Source organism: Mesitornis unicolor, unplaced genomic scaffold (genome assembly GCF_000695765.1).
Source record: "Mesitornis unicolor isolate BGI_N332 unplaced genomic scaffold, ASM69576v1 scaffold17671, whole genome shotgun sequence".
Taxonomy (NCBI): Eukaryota; Metazoa; Chordata; class Aves; order Mesitornithiformes; family Mesitornithidae; genus Mesitornis; species Mesitornis unicolor.
In genome coordinates this window covers 3,230-16,359 of record NW_010165970.1, presented here as the reverse complement: position 1 = coordinate 16,359, position 13,130 = coordinate 3,230, and the positions used below count along the sequence as shown (strand labels likewise).

Here is a 13,130-nt window from a genome sequence, read left to right as displayed (position 1 = left end):
CTTTCCCTTTCTCTCTGTTTCTCCGTGCTGTTCCTGTGCTGTTCCCAGGCTCCCGGGGTGACGGATTTCCGTAGTAACGTTCTGGTTGGTCCAGCACAGCGAGCACCAAGTAGTCAACAAGCCCAGTCCACAGTGTCCCATCTCTTCTCTCCTAGCGTAGTCCAGGATGCCTTGGTGAAAGGAGAGCAAATCCCTTCCCACAGTAGCAGTTCACAAATTCCCTCACCTACACCCAGTAAGTTAGAAAGCCGTAAGCACTCTCTTTACCTTACACACATGTGTTTCTGTTGGTGAGGCAGGCTGTAATTGGGCCTTGAGGATCCCTGGACAGCTTTTGAAGGAAAAGCTTTTCAGGCCCTTCTATCCTGCAGCTCCAGTTGCATCCAATTGTTTGCAATTTTTAACTACTGTACAGCATTCCCACAAACTGTGATTTTGTGCTCCCTGTAAGTGGCTCCTTTCTAAAAGGCTTGTAGTGTCACAGTCACCCAGAAATTAAACCCGTTTGAAAGTGCTGAATAGGTTTGTTCAGTATCGTAACTGTGATTTTGATTGGAAGATGTCAGACACAGTCCTTGTTAACAGTAGGTGAGTGCAAAGACTCCTTTTGCATGCGTGTTGGTAGAGTGGTGTCTGGACTGGTTTTAGAGACATACACTGGTTTTACTGGTAAGTGGCTTGTAATTGTTACTGCCATGTTCCAGGCCATTAGAGCCTCAGATGGGGAAGTCTTGCAGGATGATGAATTGCAGCCTACATGTTCAGCTTGCCTCTGCTGAAATGTGTGCGTGAAAGGAGCACTGTGTATTGCTATTCGGGATGTATTTGCCTTGTGCCATGAAATACCAAGATTTCCCAATGATCTGGACGTTTTCTAGTGTGTGGTTGCTGCATCAATGAGTATAATTTGGTTGCTGACTGCATTTCAGTTCAATTCTGAATGGGAACTTCTCAGCAGCTACATTTGCTACAGAGAGTTGTTTGTTAATGTGACTTGTCTTTCTTCCTTTGTGAAGGCCGAGACTGCCAGAATTCAGGCCAAGCCTCCCCCGGCACCTCTGAGCAAAGCCCCAGCCCACAGTCTCCCCAGAACAGCTGCTCAGGAAAACTCACCACTGACCCCAGCATGGCTGCATTTAAGGTGTGTGTCCTTTTCCTTGAGGTGCTTTTCTTTGCCTTTGTAGCTGCTTTTCTGCCCTGGTGTCTGAACGTGGACTAGACAGTACTTATGCTTCAGGAACAGCGGAGTATTTATGCCTTAGGCTCAGCTTGCACTGCATCTGCGCTGCTCTGTTCAGTTTAAAATGTCAGACTTTAATAACCTGCTCTGCTCCTCAGGGTTGTGTCGCCAGAGGGGCCAGACTTAACTGTGCCTCTGTAGGTCCTTCTGGTCATCACAGCGTTTCCTACTGTGGCTCACAGGAGTGTTATGACAGGTCTCAGTTTACTTGCTCAAAGGTTTCAGGCTTAGTTTTCTAAACCATGGCTTTTTGCCATTGTTCTGTTGGGGATCTTCAGGTCTGCAGGGCTCTGGCCATCGCTGGAGGGGGAGTTCTTGACCTGCTGAGTTACTTACATGTCTCCAGTGATGCTTTGCTGCTCCACAGAGAAGCAGCTCCACAGACTCTACAAGTTACAGCTGTAAAGCACTTCGAGAATTACTGGGGTAAGAACTCGGCGGTCTAGAGTTAGCATCTGAAAGCTGACTGTACCTCATAAGCAAGCTGACCTTGTCAGGACACTTTCTGTGATGGTATGAGCTTCTCCACAAAAAACAGCTAATGCAGGAAAATCAACTCTAACCCTCTCATTCATTCTGTTGTGAAAGAGAGCGTTACTTAACCATTTTACCTCTTCTTGCCTTCTGTCTTTGTATCCCCTATGAGTTGATGTCAGCTTGCTTACTCCCAGGCAGGAAGGTAAGTTTAAATACTTGCTGCCTGCGTCTGCACTCAGTTGAAGCTCTGTTGCAGAGGAGAATCAGAACTGCCATTGCTGAGTGTGCTGCAAGTCACTCCTAAAAGGCTTTGCTTGGCGTAAGTTCTCACAGTAGCTGCAGCCTGGTCTTGCTGCTAGAGAGCAAGTTAACAAAGGAAGAGATGATTAGGACTGGCTGATGGTGGGGAAAGTGGCCACTAGATGGGGGAGTGCTCTTAAAAGTAAGAGCACTGCAGCGAGAGGCTTTACAGGCATTGGAGCTCACCTGCTTTGACAGATTGCTCTGGGGGTGTCCTGGCAGCAGGTCTTTTGTAAGACAAGAGACAAACAGCGATGCTTGCCAGTCTCTGGATGTATGTTCTTTGCTCCTCTGCTTTGTTAGTTAGACTAAGCAGTCCTGTATTGCTGGATTAATGTTGTTTTTTCAGTTTGGCAAAGCATAGAGGGCACTGGAATTCTCAGTTCTGCTCTTGAACCTGTATCTTGGTGATTTTGGGCAGCCACTTCACCACTTTATTACATTTTCCTCTGTTATAAAATGAGGTGGTGGTGAGCTCCCGCCAGGATGCCTGGCCCTGCCAAGAATGCACTCTCAAAGTGCAGACTCCTTATTTCCTCCAAGCACTTTGGTGGAAAGAGCTTCTAAGTTTTTAAGGCTACAAATGGAAATATTAATTCCTGACAAAGCCTTTATCCTCAGGATAGGCCGGAGTTATGGATTCCTTTTTCTTTTCAATTTCTGTCAGACTGCCTGTTTACATCAGTAGGCATTAAGTGTGCATTAAGTGTAAATGCTATAGACTGTTTTAAACTTAAAGGCTTTACCAAGATCCTGACTAATGAAATCTGGCTTCAGAAAAGGAAATTGTGTAACAGTCTTAAATAGGATTTTTTACTTTAGGAAGAAAACCTTGCAAGGTTTGGAATTGAATTTAAAACACTGGACACTTCTTTTTAATAACTTTAATTGTTTGCAAATTTATAGTCACGTGGCTTTGGGAAGACTCTGAATGACACAATTCAACAAAAATGACATTGTAAATTCAAATAGCTGAAATAGTCATAGCAGTAGCATGGTAAAGGAGAACATCATAGACTGAGCTAATTTTATTTGTGCAGAATCGAAGAATGACGCATATTTCAGAACAAAAACGAAGGCTTAATATCAAGATTGGTTTCAGTACTCTGACCAGCTTGGTTTCAGCCAACTCCAAGTCGGTAAGTAACTTGGCACCACTAACAGTTTAATGGGGAATATAAGAAAGAGCCATTCTGAAAACGTGTTGTTAATAAATTGAATCTCTTCACTATTGGCTGAGAACGCCAGTCAGTGAAAATACTTGAGCTGAGGGACTTGGAAAGGGAAGGGTGCTAAATCCACGGCACATAGCCAAAACTGCGTGTGAAAGTGCTTCAGCTTTTAGACCTTGTTCTGCAGGCAGTAAACAAGTCTCGTCTGATGAGGTGCTGCAGCTTTAAAGCCGAAAGGGAAAGAAGAAAAACTGATCTTTGCAATCCTTGCTCTTGGGACCCCAGTAATTAAAGTCTTTGTCATGCTTGCAGCATAAGATGACTTTGCATTTGCTGTTATGTCACCTTTCTTCTGACACACTGGCTTTTTTTTGCCCGTTCTGGTCCCCGTAGCTGGACTTGAAGAAGCAGTGGTACAGCCAGTATTGTAAGCTTATTCTGCCTGAACTGTGAGCCAGCCAGAAGCCAGGTAGATGCTGCTGGTACGATGCTGGGCCTGGCTTAATACACCTGGGCATGTGGCCTGAGCCGATGTACCCACCTGTGAACACCACTTGTTAGCTTAGGCCTTGTGCCAGGCTGACCACTGCTGTGCTGAGCATGGCACAGCAACCTCGTGTGCCTGCAAATGCTGTTGAAACATCTCAGTGCAAAAACGGCCGGGGAAATCACTAGAAGTTCCTACGCTGATGAGATCTCCGCCTCCCAGGAGGAGTCTGGAGCCTGGCCAGTTCAGGTGGTTTTAAACATCCCTGTAGGACTCTACATCAGTATCACCCAGCTACCTTGAGGAATTTGGACCTGGGCCCACAACCTCGCAAATATTCTTAGGGCTTTTTTCCCCTGTCTTTTGTGCATAGATTTACAGAGAAAAAACAAATCTCAACTGACTTCTCATTGTGAAATGGCTTTGTCCAAATTAAGGACATATTCTGGCTACACTAGTTAACTTAGTTCACTAAACTGAAATAAAAATAATGAAATCACAGGCTTGCCTGCACAACAAAATTCTAAATGTTCTTTAAATGCCAGTAGCTTTTGAAACATGGGAAATGTGAAAGCGTATTGTACAGCATGTTGATTTGTCTACTTAATTTTAATATTTTTTTTACATTTAGGCTGTAAGTTGTCAGAATATTACTTCCTGATTTGAATAGCCTGTTTGAAAGGTAGTCAGTTTTGAAATCTCGGCTTCAGTAAAATGTCTGATTATTTTATTTCTCAAGTACAGATTTTTTTTAATCCTTTCCTCAAAGCTGAAGAGTATTTTTTAAAAAGATCTGTGACATTGTTCCTGTCTATGACCATGTTACCTTCTGTTTAGTAACTTCTGCCTTCCCAAATGAAACAGTCTCTGTTGTCAGCTTTGAACAGTGCTCTTAACAGCACCATAATCTTCTCAGCAGATGTAGCACATCCTTGAGTACTTAAGTAAGAATTGTCAGTATTTTTAAGAGGATAGGTAATGAGACAAACCATTTAAAATTATTAAAATACTTCTTTCAGTGAAGTAGCAAAAATGTAATTTGTGGAAGAAAACCACTACGAGCACATTTCTCTGTACTGCTGTGCGAACGGGAGTCCGAGAAATGAAGATTTCAGTATTCTCAAGTGTTTCACTCTGTCCATCTGCGTGCTCTTGCACACAGTGGAGGAAGCTGAAGAAAAGGTGCCAAAGTGCTTTTCTAGGTGTTGCAGCAGGTTAGAGGCAAACTCTTGGTCTGTGTAGCTTTGTTCCAGAAAATGAGCTCTGTGTTTGTGTTTGCTTTAGATCAGCCATGCAATCACGCTCCAGAAAACTGTAGAATATATCAGTAAACTACAGCAGGAAAGAACACAGATGCAAGAGGAAACCAGGCGCCTTCGGGAAGAGATCGAGGAGCTAAACGCTACCATCATGTGAGATTTGGGGAAATGTCTGCAGTGAAGCAGAGCAGCTTGAATGTTGCTTTGGCTATCAACAGGGGATGTCCTACCAAACCACAGATGGGTATTGAACAAAGCAGAGTTGTTACCAACTTCCAGACAAAAAGCAGAATTGCTGTGGGATGGGCATTGGCAGCAAACCGTGTGGATTTTCACGAGCTGTCAGCATGAGTGCACACCAGTGGCTAATTCTGAGAAGCAGCCAGCGACAGTGGTTTTTTAGAGCTGGGCTCACTGGGCGATCAAACACTTACTCTTCACGATGGCTTTGCTGCAGTTTTCTTTCCAAATGTAGTCAGTTTTTATAGGAAAATATGGTTGAGTACATGAGACACAGGACTTGGAATGATGGAGCTTGCTGCTGGGTGAACGTAACTCTGAGAAGTCGCTTCACCTTCCTGGTGCCATAGTTTCCTCTGTGGGTTTACCATAGTTATGTGCTATTGCTCAGCATGTTGAGAGCCCCAGTGGTTTTTCTTCCATCCACAGAAGTGTTAGGCTTAGGCATTAGATTAGTCAAATCAAAATCTTTTTACTTTTCTTTGAAAGTATGACATCTGTTTGGTTTGATTTTAAATTGATCTGTTTCTTAAGAAACTTTGTAACGTTTTCTTCTGTAACATTGTTCAGGAGTAACTCTAAATTTTTCCTTGGCTCCTAATGTGCCTTTTTCTAATTGGATGCCAAAAGCGGCTTTGTTCTGTCTTATACTTTACTTTCAGTTTTGTTGCTTGTAATAAGAAGCGTGTAGCAGCTTGAGAAATAGCTTTGCTGCGTGAATATAGACAAAATTGTGTGGAAAAGGGTGTGTATTCCTGGCTGTAACAGTTACATTCTGGGTAGGGGGAGAAGCCACGCACTGGGAAGCCCCCTCAGTCAAGAATACTGGGGATACACACGTTTCCCTTGCTAGAATTTAGTCTAGAAGAGAAGTGCGGCTTGTCTGGTGGGGACTCTGACCTCAAACATCTTCTTTTCAGTTCCTGTCAGCAGCAGCTCCCTGCTACCGGGGTGCCCATAAGATGCCAAAGGTTTGACAACATGAGGAGGATGTTTGACGAGTATGTGAGAAGCAGGACCCTGCAGAACTGGAAGTTTTGGATTGTATCCTTTTATATTAACCTGATGAACCTGAGGTTTGGTACTGATTTATTTGGAGGCAAGAACTCTGGATTTTGATGCTGTGACTTTAAGCCAAGTGGTTCAAATAACATCTGCTCTCCGTTTTCATTTACATCGATATGTAGGTATGAGCCCTTGCCTTATAGGGTGTTGCAAGGCAGAACTTGTTCACCTTAGTGTTCCTCAGTATGGGAGGTAACTTGAAAGTAAAACGCAATACAAAGGCAAGGTTTTCTTGGTGGTTATTGTACTGCAAGAAATGCTTAATGGACTGCTTCTGTAAGTGTAGCTCTTGTAGTCTTTTGGAAAAATTGAACGAAGAATAACAAAGGTTTCAGAAAAAGAAGAAATTGTTATGAACAATTATTGGAACTTTTGCAATGACAATTCTAAAAGTTTGCATGTTTGGGGCTCTTTTTTTCTTAGCTTTTTTTGTCTTGTTAGAACAGTGAAACAACTTAGTTTCTCTTTTGCTTCTTCAACACTAGTAGCCATGCTTGTAAGCAAATGATACTGCAGGAGATAGAAAGACACAAAGTGACAATGGAACCAGGTTAGCTGCAAGGTCCAGGGCTGAGTGGTGGTGGTGATAACAATAATAAATCTCCTTATGAAATGACTGTAAGAGAGAGAAAGGGCAGTTTCATTTCAAATATGAAAATACCATAGTTTCTGTTGCATATAGGAGAGAAATTAGTTGTCTTGGGCTACTAGAGATAACCCAAGAACAGAATACTCTTGAATATTAGAACATCGATAGATAATGCCCATGTTGTTCTTCCAGTCATGCTTTGACAGTCTGTAAGGGCATGCAAATCCCCTCCAGTATTCCAGGCAGTTGTTAGCTTGTCTCGATTGTCAGCGCAGTGAGAAAGATGGGGTGCATGACAGCACTGCTTGGTTTGGACTGCTTTCTGACATGCTGCTGACTGCAGTCAGAAAATCCCATCTGGAGTAACATGGTAAAACCACATTTTCTGAGCCTTCTGATGAGTTTTATCATCCAACCAGTTTCTGAAATAAATGTACCTGTAAGCTGGAATCTACGTGGTGAAATCTACGTGGTGAATTGTCATGGCAATGTTAGAACAAGCTGTTTTGATTTCAAATATGGTGACCGTTCCAGGAAAGTTCATCTGAACGCCTGAGAGCTGGGCTCTGAAGCTGGTGGTGGTGCTCTGTACACTTTAATACACTAAGAATTCTTTCTGCTCCTTTTCTGCCAGCAAGGTTATTGCCAGCTCCAGGCCCATCCTTCCAAGCTGTGATAGCCAAAGGAAAACCCTGGCAGTTCTCAGTTTGCTACTGTGCTGCTCCACATAGCTGCAGATCAGCAGGATCCATTGCTGTGGGAATCCTTGCCACGCCACTGATTGTCTCTGAGAATGTGCTTACGTGCTTTGAAATCTTGATTTAGCTGCAGGAGCAGAGACCTTGAGTGTTTGCTGAAAAATCTGCCTGGGACTTGGCTGAACACTTGTGCTGTTGGCCTGTACTGGACTTGCTATTGCCAGGCAAGACTCAGCCAGGTGCCCCACCTTGGAGGCATCTGTGGGGTGCTGTGGTTATACTAAGCTTTTTCTATATCCATTTGCTATGAAAGCATCAGTGTTGCATGAAAAAAGTGGCAATGAAGAAACTGAATTAATTTACATGTATGTAGAAGTTTCAGATACTTGTGAGCTTGCAACAGTGCCACTGTGTGCAGTTGGCTTGTAGGAGATCAGCTGAGTTGTACAGGCTTTTTGCAAAAAATGAGTATAACTGGGAACTGAGGTTCCATTTTTTCCTTTGTCTTAGTGTTACAGATTTTTAAAATACTTTGTAAAATGTTGCAGTCCCTCTAGTAGCTGCAGTCCATTTAGAAGTCCATTGTTTTCTCTGTGGATTGAGCTGTAGTAGCCTTTCCCATAGGATGTTTTGAACTCCTCCTTTGTTGTCTCCCTTAACGTCTGGTGATTTGCAGTTCAGCATTATTATTAAGCCACTGTTTGAGTCCTTCAATGGGATGGTTTCCACAACAAGCTTTAAGGATCTGAATCAAACTGCAATGGCCTGGTTGGGTCAGCACTGTTCTCTTCCTGTTCTCAGGCCAAGTAAGTGAAATTCTATCCAGCAGTTTTTCCAGATCATAGAAGTGAGACCATATATGATACCATTTCTTGAAAGTCAGCAGATGACAAAGCAAGCACGTGACGCTGAATATGACTTCTAGTTCCTTTTTATTATTGCATTGCAGCGGAAAAATAAGAACCTCTTTTGACTGTGAAGATGCTTGTTTGCATGCTTAACATTGAACAAGAAAAAAACCCAACAAATTGCTGAATATAGATACCAGAATTTAAAGTCTCAGGCTGCATTTAAATTTCAGATACTTTGCTCTGGTTGGCCTAAGTTTGGCAGTGTGACTTGTCTCATTACGAATGGAGACTTCTGACATTTGTATTCAGCGTTGGAATGACCTTGTCTTTGGGTATGATTGCTTGATCCTTTCCCCCTTGCAATTCAAGTATTTACATTTACGGTTAGAATTGCCAAGTGGTACCCTCTTTTCTAGAAGAAATAGTGTTTTATTAAAAGTCCTAGATCTCCTCTCCTTGTCCCCTGTGTACAGTTCGTGCACATCTGTTTCTTGCGGTCGCTCTATGTGGAGGTGTGCGTGTTTTGCAGAAGTACTCCCATCACTCTGTCATGCATAACAGCGTTGTGGTACCTGCACAGTGTCCAGGACAGATCTGTTTGCAGTCAGACTATTGGCTTTTCTTGATACTTTTATAACTTTTTTTTTTTAATAGTGGTGCTGAACACTCTCCGACATCTAAGTACAACCACCTCAATTCTGTCTGACCCGTCGCGCCTGCCAGAGCAAGCCACTGAGGCCGTTAACAAGATGCACAAAGCAGATGGTGAAACCTAACAACCAAAGACGATGAGCTGCTTACACAGCGGTGGAAAAGCCGCCGGCCCGGCAGCCTGGGCGTCTCCTGTCAGTCGGTGCACTTTAGAAAGAATTCTCTGCATCACCCGAGACGTTGTTCAGGGCATCTGGCTCTGGCTTCTGAGTATGTGGAAGCCTGATGCGACGTTGTCACAATGTTTTGATTCCTCTTCAGTGCTGTGCTGTGCTGTACTCCGTTAAGTGAGAAAACACCAAGCTCAGGTAAATTTGGCAGGTTTGAGTCCTGCAGGCAGCAATATATCTCCATCAATGCAGCATGCATCTATATGCAACAAACGTATTTCTATGAAACAGCTTCAAGTGCTGCATTCTCTGAAGTGTAAGTCTTGTACACCGAGGAATGTTCTCTTCAAGGGGAAATATACTTCTGATTTCGTGAAACAAAATGTGCTTTTTATTTTGTCTTCTGGTATTCAGTTCCAATTGTTTTACTTGAATAGTGACAATTCTTAAACAGGATCATATTAAAAACCAAAGGAGAAGAAAAGCTGTCAATGATGTCAACTCATGGCAAAAATACTAGAATTAAAATCTCAGGCTGTGTTTTGTGTATTTTTGTTTTAATGAGTGTGTCATTGCATATGATCAGTTTTCAAGACATGCTTTATTTTCTAGCAGATAAAGTAGCTTGTTTATATTATTTTTCCTGATACAGCCATTGCAAGTGAGCAGCGGGCTGTACAGTAAGTGCAAGAAAGCAGTTTCAGATAGCAGAGATTCTGCAGATAGAACAGATACATGAATTTAATACCTGTTTAATCTGGGAACTGTTTTCTTGCCCTCTGCAGAGTTCAGCTGCCTTCCTCATAAAATGTGTGCATGTAAAACACCTCCATAGATAAATGTAGTGGCACTTCAGAGACAAGAACTGAGTTTGTAATTTTAAGCAATCGGCTTTTTTTAATCTCAAAACTGTATCAAACCACATGGACTTGTAGTCAGTTCTTCGTTCTTCATCTTTCTTCCTTGTTCTTTTTGCCTTCTATCTGAAAAACCTGAAGGACTTGACTAAAATTGGTCTGTATGGGAAGGCTAGCATCAACAGGAATTACAAAACATACAAAATATGTTTAGAACAGAAAATACCGTGTAACATTTTTCTGTGGCAGGCTCAGCAAGTCCTGTGTTCTGCTGCTGATAGACTTTAATCTTGTGGTAGCAATAGTCTGTCTATCCTGTGAGAGCACTGGGATGTTCATTACTGATCATAGCCTGCAGTGATGCTGTGATCCCCCTCATGACTTGGTTCTGATTCATAAGAGCAATGCAAACTGGGGGTAACGTTTCCCTCGTACCTCCCCTGAGCGGTTTTCTTCCAGTTTGGAAAGCAGGCTGCTGGCAGGTGGTGAGCAGAATACCCCAGTGCTAACGTGAGGTGCAGCTAAAACATTTGGGCATTGCATGTGCTGAAAACAGGGTCAGGATGTTCTCCTGCGGGGGATATTGGTTTTTTCTGCATTGTCCCCAGTCTTCTCCACTTGGTAGGCCAAAGTTTAAAAAGAAATAACAGGTCTGGGGAGTGGGACGTACTACTCACAGGGAGTAGTTTTCTTTCTCCTTTGTCCTGAGATTTTGCAGCTAATGGCAGTTTGCTTATGTGTGAGCAGCACTATAGCAAGAAGGAATTACGAAAGGTGACCCCCAGGACCGTCTCCTGAGCTGAGGAACTGGGAGGCTGAAGGGAACTGCTGGTGGGAAAGGAGCCAAAGGGGAAGACAAAACAGCACGATCCAAGTACCACTGTGCCTGTCCGTAGCTGCGCAGACACATGAGGAGATACTCTTTTTTCTTTTACAGTATATCTGCCATGTCATTTGAAGTTGGTGACACTTGCGAAACCTATGTCCCTGTGACAGAACCAAGAAAAATCCAGGCCTCAGCTAAGGAGTGGTTTGTTGAAATAGTGTATAAAGGCTGTCATAGTAATTAAATAGTGAGTAGATTTTTCTGGGGGCTTCCATATTTAGGTCATTAGTATGTAATGTTGTGATCAGTTAAGCAATATTCCTCAGGATGCATCTGGATAAGAAGTGTTGAATGAGTGTAAATTCTTTTTTACATCAGTGCTTTAAATGCTCCCATTTTCATCACTGACTGTGAGCTTGATTCCAGTAAAGTCATTTAACACTGTGATTAGCTGGGGAGCGTCCCTCAAGTTCTGTCTTTACTGGGCTATCTCACTGAGATGCACAGATACCTCCTTGCATATTTGCATGTTCGAAGTACGTATGTGGTTTTCTAGAAAGATACCAGTAGGCAAATTGTCCAAGAAAAGACCCATTGTGGTTTCGCTGTACTTTTCAGATGACCAGATTCTGTGTCACCTCCCCTGCAGCGTGATCTCCTGTGATTGTGCTTGTTTTTCACCATTGCTGGTGTCAGTGGCGTTAGGGTTTTGTCTCGACAAGCAAAGTGCACTACAAGCATCCTTCAAAGCCCAGGGAAGTCTGATGGCTTCTGAGCTTAAATCCTGGTATCTCGGATCTCACTGAATGGATTGGAAGCTGAAAAGGACCTGAAAGGAATAGAAAGGGCCTGAACTGCTAAAAATTTTGCCCATTGGCAGTTTTGATCTGGATGTGGATGGAAAAACCATTGTGCTTATTGCAGCGTGAGCTGGTTGCAATTGGAGGGAAAGTGCTTGTTTTAATGACTTGTGGTGGAGAAGCAAGCTCATGGCACTACTAGAAGATTGCAAATCTTAACGTAGTAAAAAGAAAAAAAATTAAATCAAAGATTGCTTACTTAGGCAAGAGTGTAGGAGGGAGGGAAGGAAAAGTGAAAAGTTATTTTCCACGTAGTGCAATTACCAGAAATGGTGTGGCTGCTTTTTGAAGCAGTGATTCAGTGGTTTTTTTTGTCACCCTATTATTGCGAATTAGAATTCTTTTATCAGTCAGCTTTGCGAGAGGTGTGATTTCACTTCACTTGGAAACATAGGAGGGAAAAACTGGGTTATGTTTCACATCTGCACAGTAGAATTACTGAGGATTGGTATGAAAAGGTTGGCCACGTATATATTAATTCCTGCATAGTTTTCCACTTTGATTTATATTTTAACTCCTTAGTCGGTCTTTTTTACCCATTGAGGGCTCTAAATACTCTATTTCTTTTTAAAAAAAGTTTGGTAACACTTTCTCTCTTAATTTAAGCAGTCTGACTTCCTCATTGTCACCAAAGTATGCTTAAGCAAGCAAACCACACAGTGCCTATAGTCTAGACAGAATTACAGATTACGCTTGCCTGTCTTAAGAGAATTGGTGCTAAACTTTTAATGAATCCCTGTATGATTGAATACAAGTCACATTCAGTCAAACACAACATATATCCTCAACAAAGGAGTGGCTAGGTGTAATATTTATGGCCTGTGACATGCACAAAGTGAGGTGTTCTAGCAGTTCCTTCTGACCATGAATTCTTTTAATCAGCATATGGGAGATGCCCCCCAGCTGAAACACAGCTTCTGCAGAACTTGTGTGTTACCTGGTGTAGGTACCAGCCGTGTATGATGCTCCCTGGTCGCGGGAGGGATAAGTGGTAAAGTCCAGAAGCAAACTCATTAATCCCTTCAATTCTAGAAGAGAACAAGTGCGTGCTGCACCTTGACAGTCTGATCTCTGCACAAAACCAAAGGATTCTCAGTTAATACCATCTACCTGCTGGGCATGTTCTGCCATGCTTTTCTAGACCTCTCGGGAAGCCTTCCTTGCAGGGAGACTGACTGGAATGTTTCCATCTGTGCCTTACATCTTGGCATCCTGGATGCATTTGATTTATCTGAAGTCGTACATTCTTCCTCCAGTACAGTGATATGTGGAAAACTCAGTGAATTCACGAAGTGGGGCTTCCTTGGTTTTTATCTGTGTGGCGTTACTGCGTCCCGCTGCAGCTGAGATTGTTAAAAATTGTGGGTATGTATGGAAAAAACTGCGTC

At 42.8% G+C, this 13,130-nt stretch overlaps 1 protein-coding gene across 1 annotated transcript in view; it reads left to right on the top strand.

Moving 5' to 3' along the window:
• The window catches only part of MLXIP (MLX interacting protein), a gene marked incomplete at its 5' end in the record, with an annotated part of 19,309 nt that extends 10,155 nt beyond the window's left edge, over positions 1 to 9,154 (top strand). Inside the window, 7 exons of the mRNA XM_010194810.1 lie at positions 49 to 235; positions 1,017 to 1,141; positions 3,058 to 3,156; positions 4,961 to 5,088; positions 6,096 to 6,219; positions 8,204 to 8,333; positions 9,033 to 9,154. Coding sequence (XP_010193112.1) covers positions 49 to 235; positions 1,017 to 1,141; positions 3,058 to 3,156; positions 4,961 to 5,088; positions 6,096 to 6,219; positions 8,204 to 8,333; positions 9,033 to 9,154 — 915 coding nt within the window. The remainder of the gene's footprint in view (positions 1 to 48; positions 236 to 1,016; positions 1,142 to 3,057; positions 3,157 to 4,960; positions 5,089 to 6,095; positions 6,220 to 8,203; positions 8,334 to 9,032) is intronic.
• Between the last annotated feature and the right edge of the window lie 3,976 nt (positions 9,155 to 13,130).